Source organism: Leuciscus leuciscus (genome assembly GCF_965113295.1).
Source record: "Leuciscus leuciscus genome assembly, chromosome: 4".
Classification (NCBI taxonomy): domain Eukaryota; kingdom Metazoa; phylum Chordata; class Actinopteri; order Cypriniformes; family Leuciscidae; genus Leuciscus; species Leuciscus leuciscus.
Window position 1 is genome coordinate 51,004,727 of NC_138728.1, and position 24,815 is coordinate 51,029,541.

The 24,815-nt window shown below is 38.2% G+C and overlaps 1 protein-coding gene and 1 long non-coding RNA gene across 2 annotated transcripts in view; one reads left to right on the forward strand and one right to left on the reverse strand.

Annotated features, from left to right (window-relative positions):
• LOC309496996 (tripartite motif-containing protein 16-like) overlaps positions 1-16,190 on the forward strand; it is a 28,836-nt gene extending 12,646 nt beyond the window's left edge. The window contains exons 4-6 of the mRNA XM_082167230.1: positions 1,965-2,127; positions 2,281-2,328; positions 14,816-16,190. Of these exons, the coding sequence (XP_082023356.1) occupies positions 1,965-2,127; positions 2,281-2,328; positions 14,816-15,354 (750 nt within the window). The 3' untranslated portion in view covers positions 15,355-16,190. The remainder of the gene's footprint in view (positions 1-1,964; positions 2,128-2,280; positions 2,329-14,815) is intronic.
• LOC309497064 lies at positions 15,518-17,604 on the reverse strand. The gene is made up of 2 exons (XR_014205341.1): positions 16,277-17,604; positions 15,518-16,204 (listed from the first exon to the last, which is right to left on the reverse strand). It is a non-coding gene; the product is annotated as an uncharacterized lncRNA (long non-coding RNA).
• Positions 17,605-24,815: the final 7,211 nt, after the last annotated feature.

A 24,815-nucleotide genomic window follows, 5' to 3' on the forward strand; every position in this document is an offset into this window, starting at 1 on the left:
TGAAGCCTCTCTCCTACTTTATACAGCATAGCCTAGACCATTTAAATATAAATTACTCTGAATGACAAGTATGGAAATGGTCCAACCAGTAAAATATGTAGCCTACGATTATATAAAATAGCTTGTCAACTAATGCAAGTAAATTTAAAAAGACTTACTCATCCGAAATATTATCCACCGCTGGATCAAGTCGCTCTTCAAAATACAAACGTTCGTCGTCAGAGTCACGCTCTTCTTCTGAGGAAAATGTGAACTCACTATCCAGGACTATAGCTGAAGGGCTTCCTCACCAGTGAATCGTGCCATCTTCCAACGGCGCAGGAAAGTGAATGAATGAAACTTGCTGGTTTTAAGGCATTTCAGGGGGCGTTTACCTTATTTTGCATAGATCACCTCAGCACATTATCTTATGAATAGCGCGCTCTGCGAGAGGGCGTGAACTCATTACAGATAATTAGATGAGACGGGAGAAACTGTACTTCTCTTTAGTTTCATACAGATTACATTGCATGAGAATATTTGTTTTGAATGTGAACTGTTTTATTTAAAAGTAGAAATTTAAAGCTTTCTTTAGACGCATGTTTCATGGTTGTGTGATAAGTATTAGCTGAGTTTCAGTTCATTTTCCAGACTTGTTTCAGAAAGATTTTTGCGGAGACAGAGTGAGCTGAAAGCGCACCCTGTTTATTTTATTTATTTAAAAATAAAAACAAGGTTTTGATGTTAATGTGAGTGTACACACAAAAAAGAAGACCCTCTATAGTTTATAATCATGTATTTATTTTATTTATATGACCATAAATTACGGATTTTTTTAAGTTTATGTTGCTGATATGTGAAAAAAATCCAGCAAAACGCGCGGGCGCGTTTGCCGACCTCAGAGGGTTAAACAAAATAGGAACATTTTGACATTTTCATCCTGTTCAAAAGTTTTCACCCCCCACATATAAGGATGCCGTTGCCACGACTTTTTACCACGTTCCCACAAGTTAATATGACTTTCCCACAAATTAATAACTCGTGGCCACGACAAAACTAAGTGAACCAAACATGTCCCCTCCTGGTCCCCGTAGTTTATAATTTATTGATGTATCATGAAGTTGTAAGACAAACATGCATTCTGCTGAAGCACTATTTTTAAGAAGCATAATTTATTTGATTTCAAGTGAATAAACATTTATGAATGACTTACAGTCAGGAGATTATTTCATGATTTACAATTTTTGAAAGATAATTTACATCACATTTGTAAATGATTAGTTCATCAATAACTAAAAACTTACAACTGAACATGATTGTAAAGTGTTAGCAGATAAGGTTATGATTATTTAAAATATTTCATATAAGACAGATTGGTGTATTACTGATATTTAGATTTTATTTCCACATGTCAATGGATAACTTTAATTGGTTTCTGGACCAAAATGTTTTTTTTTTTGTTTTTTTTATTATGTTTTTTTTATGTGGTTATAACCAACCCAACATGTTATTTTGCTGATGCTGTCATTCATTTTTTAAATATATAATTTCAATATACACTAAACATTTGGAATCATGATCGCAGTCTTTCTAATAACGTTTAAAAATGATATATTTATTATGCTAATATGTGTCTTATGCTTAAATGTTCTTAGCACATGGTGATCTTCTGCTAAAATGCAGTGTCATTATGTTACCGTGTTAACTATTTCATCAGTGTCTAGAAACAGCCCTCAATGTGACACCACTGATGCGCTTGATCTGTTACATTTATGAAGATGCTTTATCATCCAAATGATTTCCTAGAAAGTTCACATATAGTGTAAATGGCAAACGGCAGAATTTGTAGCCCTAATGTCATACAATGAATATGAGAAGGGCTGGATTGAGGAGAGTTACTAAAGATTAACAAGAGTCACACAAATCTGACAGTAGTGCAGGTTATTGATGAAGTGTGGATGAGCTTTGATTTCTGTTTTCTCTAGAGTTTCCAGTCTCTCTCAGCTCCTCCTGAATCTACAGACGTAAATGACAATCCCTTCAGTCCTCTCTCCTCTTTTGATGATGGAGTGAGAGAATCTGTCCGTCAGCTGAGAGACAAACTGGAGGATTTCTGCAAAGAGGACCTGAAGAAGATCTCTAACAGAGGTAAAGTCCAGGAGATTCTGCTCTCAGAAATGATTATCCTCCATCATCTCATATCATGTAGAAGATCATATTAGAAATGTCTTAGGAACAGATGCAGGGATCATTTTCTCTCGACATGATAATCACACTCTTCACATCTGTTGATTTCCACAGTCACTTCCACCAACATTGTTCCCAAGACCAGGAACGACTTCCTACAATGTAAGTCACTAAGAAAACAAGCAGAAAAACTCACGGAGTGTGTTCATGTTCTTCCTGTAGAAGGTGAAAGAAAACATGACAGAAAAGTTTTAGTTGATCATGTAAATGATGATTTGCACAGGATATCTGGTATACTGTACTGAGACACTGCTGATATATTGAACATGAAGAGTTCAGCTACACAAAAAAAAACAAAAAAACACTGAGTAATACTTTATTTTAAGGGTCCATAATTATGCAGTTATTAAGCATTAACACACCCATAGTTAATGGTTATTGCAATTTATGACAAAATTCAAAATGGTAGACACATGGCTCATCCAATCTCGGATAATTCGATATCCACGGATTCAGCATGATGCAATGAATCTATAGACACCAATATTATGATTTTCTGACAAACTGTTCAAACGTTATTGGCCAAAATAGCCATTTTCCAGATCTCATGACCTGTAGGTGGCGCTGTTCCCAAGTTTGGCGAGGACCCTCAGGTCATGGCTCCGATGAAGCGTACCAATTTTCGTTACGATTGATCAAAGTTTGGCCGAGCTATAGCTTCTGAACCAATTTTGGGTCGACCTCGTTAAGTTTACGAAATATAACTTTTGAACAAAGATGAATAGAACAAATCTGTTCACTCATTTCTGTGCGCCTCAATCCAAAGATCATGTGAGGAAATTTTTGACAAAATTGGACAAATCTTAAAGGAGGAGTAGCAAAAAAACGGAATACTGTACTTTTCTAAATGTAATGGGTGGAGTCTTAATGTAAGATGTTGAATGTGATCACCATAATGAGTGGAATCAGATGTACTAAATTTCATTTTTCTAGATCAAAGAGTTCAAAAGTTATAACCTTTAGAAGATTGAATTTTGAACTGGTGGTGGCGCTATAGAGTTGGTCCTAGAGACTCCAAAATCGGTCCAATTACTTTTCATGACCATCTCTACAATTGTGCCAAATTTCATCATTTTCCTACTTACGGTTCATTGGGCTGCCATTGACTCACATTTGGGAAAAATAATAATAAAGTAAATTAAAGCTGCAAGCAGCGATGAAAGGGCCCTCGCACTCGTGCCATCGTCACTCGGTGGCTTTAGAAAGACAGAGCATGGTTGGGCAATGTGCATTTAAGGAGGTATAGTAGTTGCTAGCATGTTTAGTATGTTTCTAGCATGCTTAGTACACAATAGTTATGTGGTTAGTACTGCATTACTGTTTTAACCATGTCGTTTCTGTTGCCAGTAGGTGGGGCTATGTCTACATCTGAATATCGCTATGTAGATGTGTTTAGTGCAGGACTTTTATCAAACATGTGAAGTTTGGGGCAGATTGGACATTGTATGCTTGAGTTACAATAACTTCCTTTAGCATTTCTTGCATGTTTTATGATGTTTCTAGCATATTACATATTAATTTTGGGGTAGATTGGACATTGCATGCCTGAGTTACAGCAAATTCATATTTAATTGCAGTAATAGCATGCTTTAACACTTAGCTAAGTATTTGATAGCATGTTTCTAGTATGTTGCTAACATGTTTAGCAGTTGGTGGCACTTTTTTATATGTTATTAGGAGTCCAGAACAATGTTAAACATCACTTCCTGTTGCCAGCAGGCGGCGCTATGACTATATCTGAATATGAGCATGGACTTGTGTTCAGGAGATAATTCTTATCAAACGTGTGAAGTTTGGGGTAGATTGGACATTGTATGCTTAAGTTACAACAACTTTCTTTAGCATTTCTAGCATGATTTAGAACTTAGCTATGTGTTGCTAGCATGTTTCTTGCATGTTACATATTAAGTTTGGGGCAGATTCGACATTGCATGCCTGTGTTACAGCAAATTCCTATTTAATTGCAGCAATAGCATGCTTTAGCACTTAGCTAAGTGTTTGCTAGCATGTTTTAGCAAGTTTCTAGTATGTTGTTAGCATGTTTAACACTTGCTGGCACTTTTTAATGTTTTTATATGTCCACAACAGTGTTTAACATGTCACTTCCTGTTGACAGCAGGTGGCGCTATGACTGTAACTGAATATGAGCATGGTCATGTGTTCAGGACAGAACGTTTATCAAAAGTGTGAAGTTTGGCGCAGATTGGACATTGCCTTCTTGAGTAACAACAACATCCTGTTTCATTGAATTAGCATGCTTTAGCACTTAGCTAAGTATTGCTAGCATGTTTTAACATGTTTCTAGCATGTTTAGAAGTCAATGGCATTTTTAACATGTTGCTAGAACGGCATCAACGTGTTAAACATGACACTTCCTGTTACCAGTAGGTGGCGCTATTACTATAACTGAATATTCTCATGTAGATGTGTTCAGGCCATGCCTCTTATCAAACGTGTGAAGTTTGGGGCAGACTGGACATTCCGTGCCTGTGTTACAGCAAATTCCTATTTAATTGCAGTATTAGCATGCTTTAGCACTAAGCTAAGTATTTGCTAGCATGTTTTAACATGTTTCTAGTATGTTGTTAGCATGTTTAGCACATGCTGGAACTTTTGTATATGTTATCAGGAGTTCACAACAGTGTTAAACATGTCACTTCCTGTTGCCAGCAGGTGGAGCTATGACTGTAACTGAATATGAGCATGGTCATGTGTCCAGGACAGAACGCTTATCAAAAGTGTTAAGTTTGGCGCAGATTGGACATTGCCTTCTTGAGTAACAACAACATCCTGTTTCATTGAATTAGCATGCTTTAGCACTTAGCTAAGTATTGCTAGCAAGTTTTAACATGTTTCTAGCATGTTTAGAAGTCAATGGCATTTTTAACATGTTGCTAGAATGGCATCAACGTGTTAAACATGACACTTCCTGTTACCAGTAGGTGGCGCTATTACTATAACTGAATATTCTCATGTAGATGTGTTCAGGACAGAACGATTATCAAAAGTGTGAAGTTTGGGGCAGATTGGACATTCCATGCCTGAGTTACAGCAAATTCCTATTTAATTGCAAAAATAGCATGCTTTAGCACTTAGCTAAGAGTTTGCTAGCATGTTTTAGCATGCTTCTAGTATGTTGTTAGCATGTTTAGCACTTGCTGGCACTTTTTTATATGTTATTAGGAGTCCATAACAGTGTTAAACATGTCACTTCCTGTTGCCAGCAGGTGGCGCTATGACTATAACTGAATATGAGCATGGTCATGTGTTCAGGACAGAACGCTTATCAAACGTGTGAAGTTTGGGGCAGATTGGACATTCCATGCCTGAGTTACAGCAACTTCCTGTTTCATAGCGAAACATCGAAATTTGTCAGGACGCCGAGGACCCGCCCTTCGACGAAAACTCAAGATCTTCGCAATTTAACGTCGCAAAGGCTTTAAGATTACACTCACCAAATTTGAAGATGATCAGATTAAAACTGTAGGAGGAGTTCGTTTAAGTACGAGGCCTGAAAATGGCAAAAACTGCACAAAAATCTGAGAGGAAGTTCAAAATGGCTGACTTCCTGTTGTGTTTAGGGCTATGCTCCAAGAGACTTTTTTGTAGGTATTAGGTGATTACATGTATGTACCGAATTTCGTGCACGTACGTGGAACGTTGCGGGAGGCGCACTCCGTTGAACTTTTATAGGTGGCGCTATCGAGCCATTTTGCCCCGTCCAATTCTGAAACCTATATCAGATGTAAATTTTCGCCAATTCTGACGCGTGTGCAAAGTTTTGTGAGTTTTCGAGCATGTTTAGGCCCTCAAAAATGCAATTAAATGCGGAGAAGAATAATAATAATAATAATAATAAACAGAGCAATTCCAAGAGGGTCCTCACACCATCGGTGCTCGGGCCCTAACTAGCAGATACAATAGGGGCTATCCCTTTCGGGGCTTGGCCCCTAATTATGTGTTTTTACAGTATAATATGCAAAGTACAATTTTCTATTAAAAAAAAATCTCTGATTCTGTTCTTTTCTCTGACATTTAAGGGTGACATATAGGCCAACAAAAAGCTCTTTTAGGTCTAAAACAGTTTAGATAGTCTTTAATATGAGAGTTATGAGACATTATTTAAGAGATTTAAGAGTAGCTCTCGGCCACTTTCATTTTTAAAAAGTAGCTCTCAAATGAAAAAAGGTTGGAGACCCCTGTGCTAGTGAGTGGCGGCTTCAGCAACGCGCTGGTCACTCTCTAAGCCAGTGGAAGCCTGACAACGGCCAGGTGACAAATACAGGGGAGGCCTTCCGAAGAAATAGCCTGCAACACCTGGCTGTTTCTCTGTGCCAAACACTGCTAGGGAGCTGTAGCTCAGCATATCGCTTCTAGTCTAGCCCTTGTGCATCAATTAAAAAAAGTTAGACATAGGTGCATAGTGGACAAAAATGTCCGTGCCAAACAACTGTCATAAAAATTAGGAGCACAGACTTAAGTATGGTCTCATTTTAAAGAAGACACCTGGCAGATTATTGCTAAAGTAGAAAAATTGTAAAAAGTAAAACCAAAAAATTAATAAATTTGATTTATGAACATTATTTTATATATAAAATTGATATTTTATGAAACATGTTGAACTCTAAAATGGCTAGAAAATCAAATACATCTAAACAAGTTGCGTTCCAAATGTGAGCTTGATATCTCAAAAAAATGTGCTTTCAGTAAGATTTTTTTTGGGTGCAGTACCACATTTTCCCTATTGGATGCCAGCAAAACTCCACTGGTCACACAGAGGTTTGATTCGTTATTTGCAGTAGAGGTTTTCTCTCTCAAATATTACAAACACACACACGCACACATTTTTATTTTTATTAAACACATACAAACCACACTCTGAAATCCAACACACCCACACAATTATCATTGCATTATTTATCCAATTGTCTCTATAATATGCCTAAGCAGAAAACAGGAATAAAGCGAGTATTTGCTTTGTAGGCCAAACCTGAGAAAATGGCACCATCTGGTAAAAAATATTAAAAACAATTACATTTTGAAGCCCAACAGAATGAAAGCCTCTTAACAAAGATTGCATTATTTTATAGTTAATGGCCCTGGGATTAAAAATTTCAGTTTTAATGGGTTTCAATATGGACATTTTTGTCCAAAAGGTGCTGAGTGGAACTATTTTGTGTACCTAGTGCAAAAAATATATTTTTTAAAGGAAATGGGGGTGAAATAGTACAATTCCAATAGAAATACACACCTGAGCAATTTTATGCAGTTAGCATTAAAACAGGCAAAGTTATCAAAAAATTTCCATAAGGATGCACAAACCTTGATTTCAGACCAAAAATAGAGCAATTGAATTACAAGTTCAAAAGAGACTGTGAGAAGACGTATGAGACGTATGATGTACGTGTGAGAAGTATCAAGAGGAGTCAGCTCAACCTAGGCAGTTAGAGGAGGCCACAGGGTCTGCAACTTGCATTATTAGCTTAATGCAGAAGGCGGGCCCTGGCTGGGTGACTCCCACAGTGAGAGGAGACTTACCAGGATCACTAGCTGCCAGTCTTGGGCTGGAGAGGCCTACTCTGAGCTACTGCAGGCTAGTAGGTGGAGATGCTACAGGAAAAAACGCCTCTGTCTAAGAGACGCAAATTGAGGGCCGATCACACACGCATTCATGACCTCCGGAGCTCAGTGGAGCAATGGCTTCAACATAGCGACTCTCTAAGCGAGAGGAGGCCAACTCACTCAATACAGGGGAACTGACCACCTGGAGCTCAGTGGAGCGGTGGCTTCAGCATAGTGACTCTCTTAAGTAAGAGGAAGCCAGCTTCACTCACCACAGGGAAATTATCAAGGTGGCCTTACCACAGGCCTCCACTTGAAAACATCATCTACCTGGAACTTAGTGGAGTGGTGGCTTCAACATACTTTCTCTCTAAATGAGAGGAAGCCAACATACTCACCACAAGGTGATAGTCAGGGTGGCCCTACCATAGGCCAACACTTAAAGGGGTCATATAATGCAATTTTTTTTACAAGCTAATATGATTCTTTAGGGTCTAAATTAAAAGTTTGTTATATACTTTAATTAAAAATTCTCATTAGTATTGTAAGAAAACACTAATTTTACCTGGTCAAAAACAACTCTGTTTTCAGCATGCCGTTTAAGTGCATGTGTCTTTAAATGATAATGAGCTTTGCTCACCCCCGATTTGCAAAGATTAATATAAAGGTTAATATAACGTGACACTCACTTCAGTTATTCTGGAGGTGCAGCAGGAACACGAATAGTTGGTACCGATCCTTTTTTCAGGAGCAGCTTCTTAGCAAAACCAGCTTTATACTGACCCTCGTTTATAAAGCAGTCTGGTGTGTGAAATGATTTTCGCAAACATGAAAGCATTGACGTTGATCGTGGGGAATATTCCCTTTGAAAACAAACTCAGCCACTGCGTCTTCAGCGGTTCGGATTTAGGAACATCAAAATGACTGCTGTGTTCCTTATTACACCCGAGAACAGAACACCACAATCGCTTAGACGCCATTCTGCTCATAGACAGTGCTCCAGCGTATCAACAACAATGACGCGCGGACTATGCTGGCAGCTCGCTCACGAGCAAGGGCGGGTCTGTGTTGAAACACTGCTGTCAATAAACAATCATGGGAGGGGTGTCCGACCGTGTGATGTCACTAGGTCGAACGGCTTGATTTGAGAGAGGGGAAAACATATAAGGAGATTTAAAAAAAAAAAAAAACACTGGATGGATTTTTATCATTTTATGATGGTTGTGTACAGGCACTGCCAACACACATTTCAGTACAATCAACTTGTAAAAGTGCATGTACCATTATATGACCCCTTTAAGGCAGCATTCGCCTGGAGCTCAGTGGAGCAGTGTCTTCAACATAATGACTCTCTAAATGAGAGTAGGCCAACACACTATCAACAGGGTGATTATCAAGGCGGAGGACTGCGCTTGACATTATGATCTATCTGACCTCGGGGGAGCGGAGGCTTCAGCATAGTGCCCTTTACTCTCTTAGCGAGAGGAAATCACTTCACTCAACCTGGTTTACCAAGAAGGCCTCTCTGAGCGCCATATGCTTGAAATAGTGATCTTGCCTAGTGATCTTGCCTCAGTAGAGCGGTGGCTTATTTTCCAGAATAACTCCCTAACGAGAGGAAGCCCACTCACTCAAAAAGAATGGAATCAAGGCAGTCCTCTCCTAAGAGGACCAGACGCTTGTCATATCAATTATCTAGAGCTCAGAAAAGCGACTGCTTTAGTAAACCGACTCTCTAATTGAGAGGAAGCCGAGCTACTCACTACAGGTGATGTGTTTCGTTCTAATGTTACCCACCATATAAGAATCTCATAAACTACTCTTAGTTAGAGGAGGCATATAGTAAGGGTGTCACGATAACCTTCCCTAAAAAGTGAGAGCTCCAGGGCCAAAGTCAAATTGCCCCTTTTTAAGAAAAGTTTTTTTATTTTTTATAATTATCCCCCTACACTCTAAACAAAAATGGTGCTAAATAGCACTAAAAGTGGTTCATTGGCTTGTAATCATAGGGGAACCACTTTAAGTGCCATATAGCACCTACCTTTGTCAAATGGTGCTATGTAGAACCATAAGAGGTGCCATATAGCACCTTAACCACCCCAAAGAACCGCTAAAGAACCGCTGAAGAACCAAACTGGGCTTAACAGGTTCTTTAAATGGTAGTGGTGCTATATAGCACCTTAACCACCGCAAAGAACCGCTGAAGAACCATTTTTTTTGTGTGTGTATTCCCCTATATTCCCCTTCTATAGGGAGCTGAGGTTGCTATAATCTTTCACAGTGGTGAAGTGACCTGCAAAGCTCATCCTGTGACTTGAGAAGCAGAGGCCTTAATGTAAAAGAGGCCTGCCATACTCTTACAGCCTGAAAGGGTACACTCACTACCAAGCCCGGCGCCGGGCCTTCAGACCAGTTCAAAATGATTGAACACAGTCATCATTGGCCCAGCCTCAGGCCTGATGTTCTGGGTGCCTGTGGAGGAAGAAGAGCACAGGGGGAGAGACAAGGAAGAGGATAGGGTCGATGTACAGACCCTCAGAGGGAAGAATCGTTCACTGAGAAGGAGGGGAAGGGGCCCGGGAGGCAACGGTTCTCAAACCGGGCTGGGTAAGGACCCCCTGGCTGCCTGGGCGCAGACTCTGATTGGCGCGGTATACATAACCTAAATGCAACAGCTCATCATACCCAGGGCAGGAAGGTCGCGAGAGCTCAGGTGACTCGTTTTCCTCGCCCTCGACCAACATCTCCTGCTCTTCCTGGCATGGTGACAGTAGAGCACTGTCCGCTGAGCCAGAGGATGTATTTGATGCTGCATCCTCACCCAGCAGAGCACTCTTGTCGGCAGCGGAAGCACGTGAGAGATTTACTCCTCTCTCAAACTGAATATTTAATTGGCCACCGCTCTGGTCACAACCTCCAGCAGCTCCTCAAAGGCAGGGGACTGAAGTGGCGAGTCCTCAGATTCCCCTGCCTCGATGCCAAAAACATCTAACTTCTCAGAGCCAGATAATTTGAGCATCGGGTCCTCATTTCGGGCGGAAGAAGCCGCGGGGCGGGCTTCCAACTCCTGAATGGGACCAGTGGAGCTGGCCGCTGAATCCTGAGAAAAGGCTGAAGCTGTCTCAACATCCTCAGCCAGCTTCATTTGCGATCCCCATGATTGTAAACACTGCGCTGCTGGTCCCGACCATGGGAGCAGGAGCCTGGCCTGCTTCATGAAACAAAGCTAGGCGGCAGCGGAGCGTTCTGATGGGCAGCAAATCACAGTTTGCACAGACAGCACCCTCAAGTACAGCTGTGCATGCTCCACTCCCAAGCACATAACACAGAGCATGTGTGTGTCACTTTCATCTGAATACTTTCTTTTGACTCGCCATACTTTTTCACTTTGATAAGATATAATGGGACAGACAACACCAAATAAGACACACAAGGCAACACAGAACGCTTGCTGAAGAACAGAAGCTGACACTTTTATGATCCGGCGTCCCTTTATAGTTCCACTACACCATCACATGTGACGTCATGACGCTACACCAATCGAGATTGGACTAGTTCCGTTCGGGCTTCAGACGCTATCACGCTGAAGGCGTTCCCCAAAGTGTTGTCTTTCGACGCAGCGCAAGTTCCCTCGAAAGGAATCTCATCACTTGAAATTATTCTGTACACTCAAAAATTGTTTGTTCAATGAACTTAATTCAATTAAGAACAACTTTTACACACAATTAGTTAAGGTCTGTACAACAAGAATAAAACAAGTTAATTTGAACAAATAATGTTTTATTGAACCAACCTAATAGATTTAAGTTCCTGCTGTAGATAAAAATTAGCAAATGCTAAAGACACTTATGTTTATTGTAATTGTGTGTAACATACGGGAAGAGAAAGTAAGAAGAGACTTGTCTCAGTGCTGGCATGAGTGCAGTTTTTGCTCATTGAGTGAAACGACACACGTGATGTTTGTGATGTCGGCCCCCTACAGCCTGAACACAAACACTGACATAACTGAAACTCTTTTACATGTCAAACATAACTGAACATTAAACACTAACAGGCATTTCCCTCAAAAACACATAAAATAGCACTTAATATCAACATTTACTCTCCTGATCAAGACCTATGCAAAGCATGCTGGGAACTAAAAATCCACTGCCAAGTTTAAGTTAATTCAACACTTGTTATTCAGAAAGTTCAAATGGATTAAGTAAACTTCAGTTTTACATATTCAAGTGGATTTTAAACAGTAAAATTAGGTGAAAACAAAATGTTCAGTAATTGTATGTTTTTAACTCATTTTAATTGTTTAACAAGCACCACAATATTTTTTCAGTGTATTTCGTACACATTTTTACCATTAAATTTCCATGACTTTTCCAAGACTTTTCCATGACTTAAAGGTAAATATTCATGACATAGTTTTCCATAAAACATCTGTGTATACATGTTAATTAACTCCTTGTGGGCGGGTAACGTTAGTAGCGGATGAAAAATCTAAATGTGCTTGAAGAGCTCTTTTCCAAAATGCGATAAACGCCATAAAAAAAAAAAAAAAAAAAAAAACGAGATTGTTAACAGATCATTAGAAGTCCTCAAAATTAGTCAAACTAATCTTATATTCTCTCTCTCTCTCAATTTTAATTGTTTATTAATAAACAAGTATTTTCTGTTTCGACTGCAAAGACGAAGTTGACTGACTCGCGATCTTCTTAATAGTGAACACGCCGGAGAGAAATGCACATTTCATACGGATTAGGCTACATCGTTTTATTTTGTTTTGAATTGTTCTGTTTAAAAGTAGATATTTCTGTAGATAATAGATATAGGCCTATTTCAGTTTTGTTTAGGTCTGTGAGGCGAGTAGGCTACCTTTTACGCTGAGTTTCGGTTCATGGATGATCCAGTTCACTCCGGCGCCTCTGTGTCGTGATTATCTATTTTCTGCTATTTACTTTTTATTTAGGCTATTAAGCAATTGGTTAATGAAACATTTTAAAATCAAGATACAATTAATACAAAACGAAATTCGTTTAGGAAGGCTTTGTGCTTTCTGTTTGAGGTCTCTGTGTAAGTTTTAAAGTCTTTTAGTGCCGCTCTCAGAGGACTCATTACCGTAATGGAGAACGGTCACGTAACATTGTTTTTTCCTCATAAATGTGAACACGGAAAATAAAAGACCAAATACATTTTTTAAAAGAAAAAAATCATATATATTTTAAATGTTTAACAAAGAGGCAAAAAGTCATAAACAAAAATCAGAAAATTTGTCGATATTTTTTTCTTTTTCGCACAGCATTTGGTGTAGCCTACAGTTCAAATTTAAATGTTGGCGTTCAACTTTGCGTTTTAAAAATAGCCTACTTACAACAACCCTTCATTTTTCGTTTTTCATTTGGGGGTTAAAGGAAAAACGAGTGGACACAAAAGAACACGGACCTTTTGGACAGAAAGAATACATGAAAGCCAGGGTTCCTTATTAAATTCATAAAAGAAACAATACAGGGATAGCCTACTCTCAAAGAAATGCCACAATCAAGGGAGAAACATGAAGAAACTTAGCATAGCCTATGTGCCGTTCGCATAAGGGTCTTTCCCTGACATTAATACTTGGATAAGACATTAATAATAATAATTTGTAGGGCGGTGGGTGAGATATAAACCTACTAACGTCCTCCGTTGCCATGATTTTTGGAATGACTGATCGCAAAAAAAAAAAGTTTTAGTCGGTTAATGGAAACGCCATCCTTTTGCAATAGTTATTTATCGATATTTAGAAGAAAAAAAAAGTTTTGCTCAAATCTGTAATGGAAAGGCACATACGAAGCTATATGAAAATGCAAAGCAGCTTATTTTAATTTGAAGCACTGAGCTGATGACAGCAACACAAGAGCCACACAGGTGTGGCTACTTAGTCGCTGTCCTCAGTGCCGTAGAAAAGCGCTGAATGAGTTCCCCTTCATGTCCGTTTCAGCGCTTTTCTGCGGCACCAGAGCCCGTCTACGGAGAGCCTGTCCACTCCCTATTAAGCCCTATTGTACCGAATTTTGGTTGTAGTACCACCAGAGTTCCACTGGGGGCGCTCGCCATGAGTGCAAAATGAATGGGAGTCAATGGGGCTAGACGGCTAAATTTGTCTCTTTCACCCGATTGCCATTGAGAAATCTCAGATGTGATTGTAGATTTTGCAAGTTCAACATGGGTTTTAGGTCGAAAGTTGAATGAACGAGTACTTATGTCGTTTTGATTTCTTACAGGTTGAGTTGTTGTTGCCCATAACACGCTAGCATTCTGCTAATGACGTCAGCATTCTGACGTCATTGACATTTTGAAAGACTTTTTTAAATCAAATAAGTGACTCTAAAAAATCTAACACCCAGCAATGTGTAATTTCTTTGCATCTCCTTTCGAATACAACATTCAAATTACTAGACAAAAAATTATATCCTGAGAAAAGTGGATTTTGAGGGGTATACCGCCATTGACCTCCATTCATTCTGCACTCGTCCTGTGAGCGCCCTCATATGGAATCAGAGTGGAACTGCAACCAGTTCAGAAGCCGGAAGTGTAGTGAGAGTGAAACTTCTCGCCATATTAGACATTCTCTGGCGGCACTGAGGACAGCGACTAAAACTAGATGGGCCAAAAGAAATGGGTCCCCTTTCATGTCCGTTTCAGCGCTTTTAGTAAATGGAAACGCGTCATTTCGCCTCTGACGCGCGTAAATTTCTAGACACGTCAGGCGCAAATTTGACGCGCTATTCGCGTCCGGTGTGAACGCACAGTAAAACGAAAAAAGTATTGCAATTTGTTTCCCCAATTTTATTAATTAAACAAATTCAAGTACACAGATATTTTGAAAAACAAATTTCCATGACTTTTCCAAAACTTTATGAGTTTATTCATTTTCCAAAACTTTTCCAGGCCTGGAAATTGCCATTTTAAAAATCCATGACTTTTCCAGGTTTTTCATGACCGTACGAACCCTGTTAGATTCATAATTCCTTATTCTGATATGTTTCATCTCCATCAGATTCCCATCAGCTGACTCTGGATCTGAACACAGCACATAAACTCCTCCATCTGTATGAGAATAACAAAGTGATTCAATTCACTGACACTCTCACAGTCCAGCCGTATCCTGATCATCCAGACAGATTTGATGCGTGTCCTCAGGTTTTGTGTAGAGAGAGTGTGCGTGGACGCTGTTACTGGGAGATTGAGTGGAGTGGGAGAAGTGTGTCTATATCAGTGTCATATAAGAGCATCAGCAGGAAGGGACGGTGTAATAAGTGTCGGTTTGGATATAATGATCAGTCCTGGAGTTTATTCTGCTCTTACTCCAATTACTCATTCAGACACAATAACATATGGACTGAACTCCCTGGAAAGCCCATCAGCAGTAGAATAGGAGTGTATGTGGATCACAGTGCAGGAACTCTGTCCTTCTACAGCGTCTCTGACACACTGAGCCTCATACACACAGTCCAGACCACATTCACTCAGCCGCTCTATCCTGGGTTTAGGGTTTATTCTAGATCTTCATTGAAACTTGTTGAAGAATCAGAATAGACTGTAGAGAGATCCTACCCATAATCCTTTGAGCTGCATGTTAAATCAGTGACTGTCACACGCTGCCCAGCCAACATTTGTATGTGGGGCACATGTGGGTTTGAAATGGGCTGAAAATTTTCATTGAAATTACCCATCATATTATGCTATATTCTGAAATTCCAGAGACAATATTTAAAGGAACCGTATGTAAGAAATGTATTTCAATTAATCATAAAATGGCCCTGATATGTCACTAGACATTAAGAAATCATGTTCATTTCAAATACTTATATCACTGACAACAGTAGTCCGGCCAGGATATTGTCATTTAAAAGTGAAGTTGCAGCCCTCAACTGATGTTGATGTTGTCATGTTGTGTTTTGGCCTGATGCTCCACCCTCCACCTATCTACCAATCACGAAGTCAGTAGTGTTTCGGCATCCAGGTTGCCAGCTCTGCTCTAGTTACCACAGCTGCAGCTACAAACGTGTCGGATAAAAAATGTCTAATGTTACGAAACCTAAAAGACCTCGTTATGAATCCGAAATACGTTGTGACAGAGTCCGAAAATAAAACAAGGATTTGTATAGGAGATGCCTTTGAAAGATGGAGACGGCTGAAAACGGAGAAGAATTTGATCCTGCAGCCTAACTGGCAACCTCGAGTCAGGGGGGAGGGCGGGATACACCGCTCTACAGTAATTTGAAAGTGATTGTAGTACCAGTTTTGGCCACAATCTTACATACGGTTCCTTTAATGAAGCAGATTTATGTCAGATTAAAGAGTATCTCTTTAAAGTTCTATACCTAATTGTTAAAATATATACTTTTAACCTGTATTTGACCCAGTCTTTACTGAAAACTTTGAACTTTTGAACAGGAAATAAATTGGGGACAGTTAGAAGAAGCAGCAACGATACATTTATAAGTACAGCTTACACTGCAGTCATTTGTGCATTCTGGACACTGTCCTCCTCCATCTCTTGTCCCAGACTATTTTGTCATTTTAATATTAGGTAGTTTCTCACAATCAGATTCTCAGTCAATGATAGAATGGGCCGACAAAATGATGCATAATTAAAGTTTTTTAATTATTTTTTATTGCTAATGATTTATGATTGCTTTTTTTTTTTTATGATTGCTTTTAAAGTAAAAATATAAAAATATTAATCTTTGTGTCTTTGGAAAATAGTAGAGGTGATCACAGGTGTGGATGATTCTTACATTTCTAGGATGGCTCGACTTAAAAGTCACAGTTTTAATAACAAGTTAGAATTAAGTTAAAATGAGAATCTGATTCTTTTAGTGTGTCAGACAGAGATCACGATTCTGAACAGATTAATTAACAACATAACATAATTTACTAGAGGTTCTGACAAATGTTAATTTCTGCAGTCGATTTAAAATGTTTAATCTGAATGAAAAAAAAAAGTTTGAATGTATGATTTTATGACTAAAATACGTGTTTCATTACTGGATGAATCAGTGTTTTAGAACGAATCTCTAGAATGAATGATTAAAGTTTCAAGTGTCAAGTTTCTTTTGATTTACTCTATTTTGATTGCTACTGTAGACAGTGTTTATATCTGAACTTTATCTGAAGTTTATATATAAACTTTTATCTCAGTACTTCTGTAATCATTTGAATTACGAGCTGATGTTGTTGTAATATTATCTAAGAATATAATAAATGACTGTTGTCTCAATCTAAAGTGATCTTCCCACTCATCATTCTGTGAAGTGGTGCAGGATAACGTTGTCCAACAAGTGCTTGTTTCGACTCTCATCTGCAGATGCCTTGTTCTGGGCATCTGGGCATCGTTGTTTTACTGCTTGATTAATATAAGAAGCACGGCAAAGCTTTGTCAATAGAATTAGACTTCTAGAATGTTCTTTCCAGTGCAAAAATATATATTTTTTATTTAATTAGACAACATTTTAAGGAAGTGTAGTGCAAATATATTTATATAATTATACTTCCATTATAGTTAACTTTCTTTCCAGTGCAAAACAATAATACATAAAAAAACAGCTAAAAAAGAAAATCTAAAATATTGCACTCAAATACTGCATTCAAGCAATACAACACCTGTATGCACATGGAAAATCTCACAGAAATAAATAAACCTCCAGACTAAGCACATTGTGCAGCTATTTTTTCCATGTGTACTTTTTTGATTTCTTTACAATGTTAGGCTAAACCTGTACTATCTCTTTTAATATAATCACTTTCTTATCAACTATATTTGAGTTTTAAAAATCCACATGATTACATAGCCTAGATCAGCCTCTGGAGACGTCTGACGGACAAGGAACCTTGACATCACTCCCTCCTGTGCCCGGACAATTGGCCTTGTATTCATTGTCCCTCACGCATTCCAGCCACGGGTAGTCATTTTCCCATTCAATACTATATGTTTGTGCTCTTTTCTTTTTCGCCGGCTGCTCGGAGGCGCTCGGAGGAGGTAGTCATTTTTACATTTCCCGCTGTTGTCACTTGTCGTCATCGTTGCTATGATACGTGACTCACAATGACTGAAACGACCAATTAAAAGGGCATTCTCTGGTGATGTTCCAAGATGTTAAAAACGCTACGCTGATCATAGACAAACGGGGGAAAATGATCTACCGCACCGTCGTTTTTTTTTGTTCTTATAATAGCCTACAAATGTCTTCGTTCATAGTCTGACATATATTAGAAGCTATGTGTCATGGATTTGCACTGAATTGATTCTCAAAAATACGGAACAAAGTGCGTTCCGTATCAGTTCAATACGGAACAAGACTTTTATGTCAAATACGGAACGATTCCGTATTATACGGAACGGTTGGCAACCCTACTTGTGACTTAGCTTCAACCCGATGACATAGCATTCATGTAAAAACTATGTTAAGATTCATCAATTAGAATGATTTCATTACGATCGAAACAAAAAATGTCCATGTAAATGTGGGTACTGACAGCGCCAACGCAGATATAAATGTTCATTGTGATCTCACTTGACAAAAGGTTTAAGACAAATCGTTTTCATTTAGGAAAATATTGAGATCAAAATCTTTCAACAATTGCAGCTCTAATTTCTGATAATATATGTGGCTCTGTATTTCTGATATGTAGAGAAACATTACACTTAATTCAGAATCCTAACTACACGTAGTATTAAAGTAGTTCACTTTAAAATGAAAATGAACCCATGGTTTGCTCACCCTCAAGCGTGTGTATGACTTTCTTCTTTCAGACGAATACAATCAGAGTTATATTAATAAACACATTGATGCTTCCAAGCTTCATAATGGCAGTGGATTGCAACCATTGCAACCATCAGATTGAAGCTCATAAAAGTGCATCCATCCATTATATAAGAACTCTACACGGCTCCGGGGGGTTAATAAAGGCCTTCTGAAGCAAAGCCATGAATTTGTGTACGAAAAAAATAGTGCAACTTATGCGAGTAATGCGATGTACTGCTGATATTTACGCTACGCCATGATGCACTACACTACTTCTGACGTCACAAGTTGCGTAAGTTGCGCTTTATACACAAGTAGACTGCGTATGGCCGTTTATGATGGATGGATGCACTTTTTTGAGCTTCAAACTGATGGTTGCCATTCACTGGCATTACGAAGCTCGGAAGCGTCAGGGTGTTTATTAATATAACTCCAATTTGTATTCGTCTGAAAGAATTAAGTCATATACACTTACGATGGCTGGAGGGTGAGTAAATCATGGGGTGATTTTAATTTTTAAAGTGAACTACTCTAAGTCAATTATGTAAAATCAAATTTTTGTACATTTTATTAAATTAAAGGTATAGCGGAGGATTTTCCCGAATTTTAGAAGAGAACCACCCTCTCCACTTTTTGAAAAAATGCATATGCGCAACACTCTACCTGCTCCCGAGAGGGAATGCCTATTAAACGCTAGCATCGCTAATCATAGCTTACATTAACCTTTACTAGCAGTGATTTTAAATGGATTTCTCCAAATAGCATGCCAAACTTTACCTGTCGAGTAGAAACTTCGCGACTGAGGCATCAGTGGGAAGCCCAACCTGTGCTTTTAGCGCACGCCAGCGTGTGAAATATTCTCCCAAAAACACTCTGGTCTTGTTTCTTTCTTCAGAGGCCTTTCTCTTCTTGTCATACAATTCGTAGACACTTTTTCTCTTGCGACCCTCAGACATTTTGAAAAAACCCGGTGAGAACGGCGAGCTTCAATGAATGGTTGAAACCGTAGCTCACCACACATATACACCTGAAAGTGAGCATGCGCAGAAAGGACAAAATGACTTTTGATGATGAGAATAATACTTTTAACTACATAATATATTAATCCCAATGTAAGATTTAGAAGCAATTGGTTAAAATTGACTTGCATTTTACTGAAGTTGATAATCGTGGTGGATTTGTCTCTCTGTTGGGTGCCTGTTCTTCCCAAAAAAATCTTCTTCCAGTGGTTGAGATATATAAATGACTGTTTTATCAGTCACTTTACTCATTCGGATGCTCCTTCCCTTTATTTATTTAAAAAATGTAGTTCATACTTATTACACTTCAAATCCATTAACATATTTATTGACACATCACCTAAGACTTAAATTTAATTTATAATCAACTTGGTAACACTTTATTTTGATAGTCCGTTTGTTGAGACTATACTAGTTATTAGTAGCCATTCAGTAGCTTGTCAACAGTGCATCAGTTGACATTCAACAACACTGTTTCAACAGACAAGTAACATACGTTCAACTGACTGCCTATAGACTATAAGGTACAATTCAAGTGTTAATCTACAGATTATACGAAAAAGTGCCTGTTGACTGTCAATGTTATTTTGCAACAGGTTATTAACCAATTGTCAACTAACTTTCAATTGTCAACTAACTTTCTGTAGATTGAGTACCAACAACTCAAGATCAATCTGTCAGTTAAATGTCAACAGTCATGTCAGCATATGAAGTATATGATACTGTATATCCTACTCAAGGGGTCTCATATGCATCAAATTAATGATTTTTTTAGCTGATTTAAAACAGTTTTTAAAAATGTTTTAACCATTTGTAGATAATCTGTTGATAGTCAACTAAAGATTACATGTAGTTGCTTATTTGTTGCTTATCAACAAAGAAATTGTTTATGATCAGTAGACTATTAATAGACATTCTCAACTAAGCGTTAGTAGATATATTTTAGGACTATCTAATTAAAGTGAAAAAGAGTTTATATCAGTAGAAAGTCTATAACCTATCAACAGATTAATATATTGTTTATGATCAGTTGACTATTAATAGACATTATCCACTAAGTGTTAGTAGATATCTTTTAGGACTATCTAATTAAAGTGAAAGACAGTTGATATCAGTAGAAACTCTATAACCTATCAACAGATTGCATACCTAACCTGACTGGAGTAGAACAAACACTATGGCCAGCACCAGAGCCATAGAGAGAAAGAGTTGTGACACTCCCATAGACCTCCGTTGTAAATAATGGCGGCGCTTTTAACCGCCTACTTCCGGGATATGAAGATCGGAATAGTTCCAAACACTGTCATTTGGGTGTTGGACACCATTCACTTACATTGCTGCGCGTCGAGTTGTTCCAGAGTTAAGTTGCTGAAATATCAACCTCTTTTGAATTGTCAACTGTCTATATTGTATCAGAGACCCTTTGCGATGCTTATACTGGTCTTCATTTGTACATGCACAGCGTAATTATTTATATTTTATGTTGGTTGTTTCAACCAATTTTCAAGCACTGCCTGCTAGCTAGTTAGCTAGCGCGACTTCGTCAGCTAAGAGTTCGGTAATGAATCGCTGCCACCTTTATAGCAACTTTTATTTAATTAAATTTTTTGGGATATACTAACTTTTCATTATGTTATTATTGTCTTGAGTGAAGCGGCTTGTGAGAACAATGCTGGTCCTTTAGGATTGTTATGGCCATCACCAGTCCTGTCTGTTTCATGGATCACCTGCCCCTGGTTTTTGTTTTTCTTGTTCACACACACAAGCACACATTTTTGTTGTCTGTCATTGTTTAATAAAAAATATTTTATTTGAAAACCTTCATTTGTATCAGCCATGCTTAAATTCGTTTTTAATCTGTCATAGTTTTGATAATGTGTATGGCTTAATCTTAAAATAATATTCTTAGTGGTCCGTGTACGTTTAGATAGTTTGTTTTCCAATTTGAAATGAAATAAGCAGAAACGAGAAAACAGCCCCTTTATTCGTTTTTTGGTTTTTTTAAAAAAAACGAAAAAACGAGATTTCGGCTTGAGTTTTCGTTTTTTAGTTCACAGGCAAAAAACGAATAAATGACTTCAAAATTCGTTTTCCACATGTGGGCGGCCTGACACGCCCCCTTCCGCCGATTGGTCAAGCAAATCTGAGCATGTGACGTCATCAGTTGTCGCTCCGGTCAGGTCTGCTCAACAAAATAATAGTCCTCTACTATGGCTACAGATTCTTAAACTGTACAGGGCAGGTCCTACTGGGCTTTCTTCTGTGCAACTTTACACGTTTCACAGAAATATTTACATCAGAAATATTAATTATTAGTCTGCCACCAGCCCGTTTTATGTAGCTGTGCGGAGTTAAATCTGCTGATAGCGCCGAGCGGGAGACGCTCACTGACCAATGTTCAGTCAGCAGTCAGAACTTTTCTGTTAGACGCTCCGTTTTGCCACGGGATGGTGATTGCAAATACTGTAATGCCACTCGGCTGAGGATGGGTACCAATGATGGTGAAATAAATTTTTACTGAAGCTGTAATCATAGCCGCGACCCGCGAGAATGAGACAGATGATTGACAGGACGATAGCGGAGGCAATTAAAGGCGCAAGATAACTTCTGTTAACAAAAACATAAATAAATAAAAAAGTTTAATATAAGTGACTTTGTCTTTGTTTTATTGTTTTTGTTGGTTTTAATCAAATCATTGTGAACCACAAACTGAGCCTTCGTTTTAAAGGGCAATTTCCAAATATATTTAATTTTTTTGTTATAATATGGGTATTTTATAATACAGCATAAATAAAAACAAACACACGTAATATGTATGCCTATAGGCAAAACACCACAGTTTTTTGGTTTTGTTTGTGTGAACTTTTATCCCCAACCATATTTCTTCATGGGCTCCACGCCAGGGGTCACACTCAGCACCCCTACTTCCCATGGTAGCCTACTAACTGTAATTATGCTGACCCAGTTTATATGTAAAATCTTTGGTATATGTAATATCTAAAAACACTTTACAGTGTGATGGAAATAAACTTTTCTTAAAGCGTGTTGTATATCACCACAGATTTATTGACACCCTTCTACCCTTCTATCTGTTGAATTGTTGTTTGAAATATAAATCAACAACGTAAGAGGCTTTAGGCTGTCTGATGAACTCTGTATGAACAAACTCCCAGCTTTGCAGTACAGGTGGCACAGAAGACCCTGCATTTAGATGTACATTACACACTGTCTAATGCAGCTCAAAGGAGGCACTGTGAATTTGCATAGCAATTTCATTCTAAGAGGCTATTAAATGTGAAGTGACAACATGAAACACTACTTTCAATATATAAAAAAACACCAGTAGTTGGTGGCAAGTCAGCCTGATAATGATTGAATACCAATTTACTCATTTAGGCTCACAATAAGCAGATTACATAATTATACCATGAAAAAAAAATATATATATATATATATATGTGTGTGTGTGTGTGTGTGTGTGTGTGTGTGTGTGTGTGTGTGTGTGTGTGTGTGTGTGTGTGTGTGTGTGTGTATGTATATGTATATGTATATGTATATGTGTAAAGGCAGGATCACCTACTGGTGAAACCCAAACGGAAAGTAGTTAATTAACACAAAGTAGTTATTAGTAAAAATGGGGGAAACTGGATCAAGTTCCTGTGGAATCAATAAATGTTCTTGATGGCATGCATTGTTTCTCGTTTTTATTGTTTGATTATACAGCCAGGACTGGACTTCCGTTTAGGTTCCACCAGTAGGTGATCCTGCCTTTACACATATATACATACACACACACACACATATATATGGGCTTAATTTGAGCCGGAACACGCCGGAACATGTTCCGTCACCTCCGACATTGGATCCGGAAACTTTTTTATTGGATCCGGCACCTCCTGTGTCACTAAAATTAATTGCCTAAATGAAAAAAAATAAAAATAATTTTCCTGTTTGTGTAGTGTTCAATGTTTGTGACACATGACTTGCGCGCTTGTTGTACGAGTTGAGATTGCTGTTAGCCTCGATCGTTTCACTCAGGGGAAAAATGTCAAAAAGACAGGAAAGTTTGCTTAACTTTTTCAAATACGCTGGACAGTCAGATCCCCAAAAAGCAAAAATCGTTCCCGCTGATCTAAAAGGAGACCACGGTGGACACAGTAGCCTAGTATCGACATAATATCTTGTTATTTCGACATAATAAGGGGACATTCTAATCTGCATTAAGCCACATTAAGCGATAATGTTTTTCTATGGGAGGAAAATGCTTAACGTGTAAATGCGTTCATATTATGGGCTCATCTGATTTTTTGTACATAGCATAGCCTATTTGTTAGGATTTTAGTATCATAATGATTAATAAATGCACGCACAATTATCCGTGAACTTGATTTGAACAAATGCCTTTCAACTTGTGTTTGCAAAATTCTGAATTAAATGAATGTGCAGAAATTTGTACAAATAGAGAGTATGTAGGCGTAGGCCTTGTAGCCATTAAAAAAGCGCATTTAGTTTCATATTTGTTAAAATATTATAATGTTATTTTTATTTTTTCTTCCATTTATGTTGATTTATGAAAAGTGAACAGCACGACCGAGTAAGATAGGATGCGCAATATGAGACATGGAGCGGGTCAGACATGATTTTGACCGTTGAAGTTGAAGTTGTTTTGTAGAAAGCCTTTCTTTAAAGTGAATTTCGTTTTGTATAAATTGTATCTTAATTTTAATCAATTTTTCATCAACCAATTGCCTGTATTTAATGAATAGGCCTATGAAACAAATATAATGGAGGCGCCCGCGCAATCCTAACTTAACGAAACTCAGCGTATGCCTCACACAGACATGACAAATACATCAAATACACAAAGCTTGAAATGTCTTTAAACGAAATAATTCAAAACGAAAAAAGAAAAAGGCTACTTTCTGATGATGTAATCCATTAGGCTTATTTATGTGCATTTCTCTCTATAAGCGCGTTCACACGGAGATGGCGATCGTCAACTTCATCTTTGCAGCCGAGTCGACACTTTTAGAGAAAACACTTGTTTATTAATAAAAATCAATACACCCGTCACCGGATGCACGCACACATATTATTTCGAAATAACGAGATATTGTGTTGAAATAACATTATTATTAATAATGGCCTACATCTTTTAGAATAGGCCTATTTGATTGAATGCTGAATGTTGCGCTTGTTCAATTTAATCAAATTAAAACTGTAATTGTGA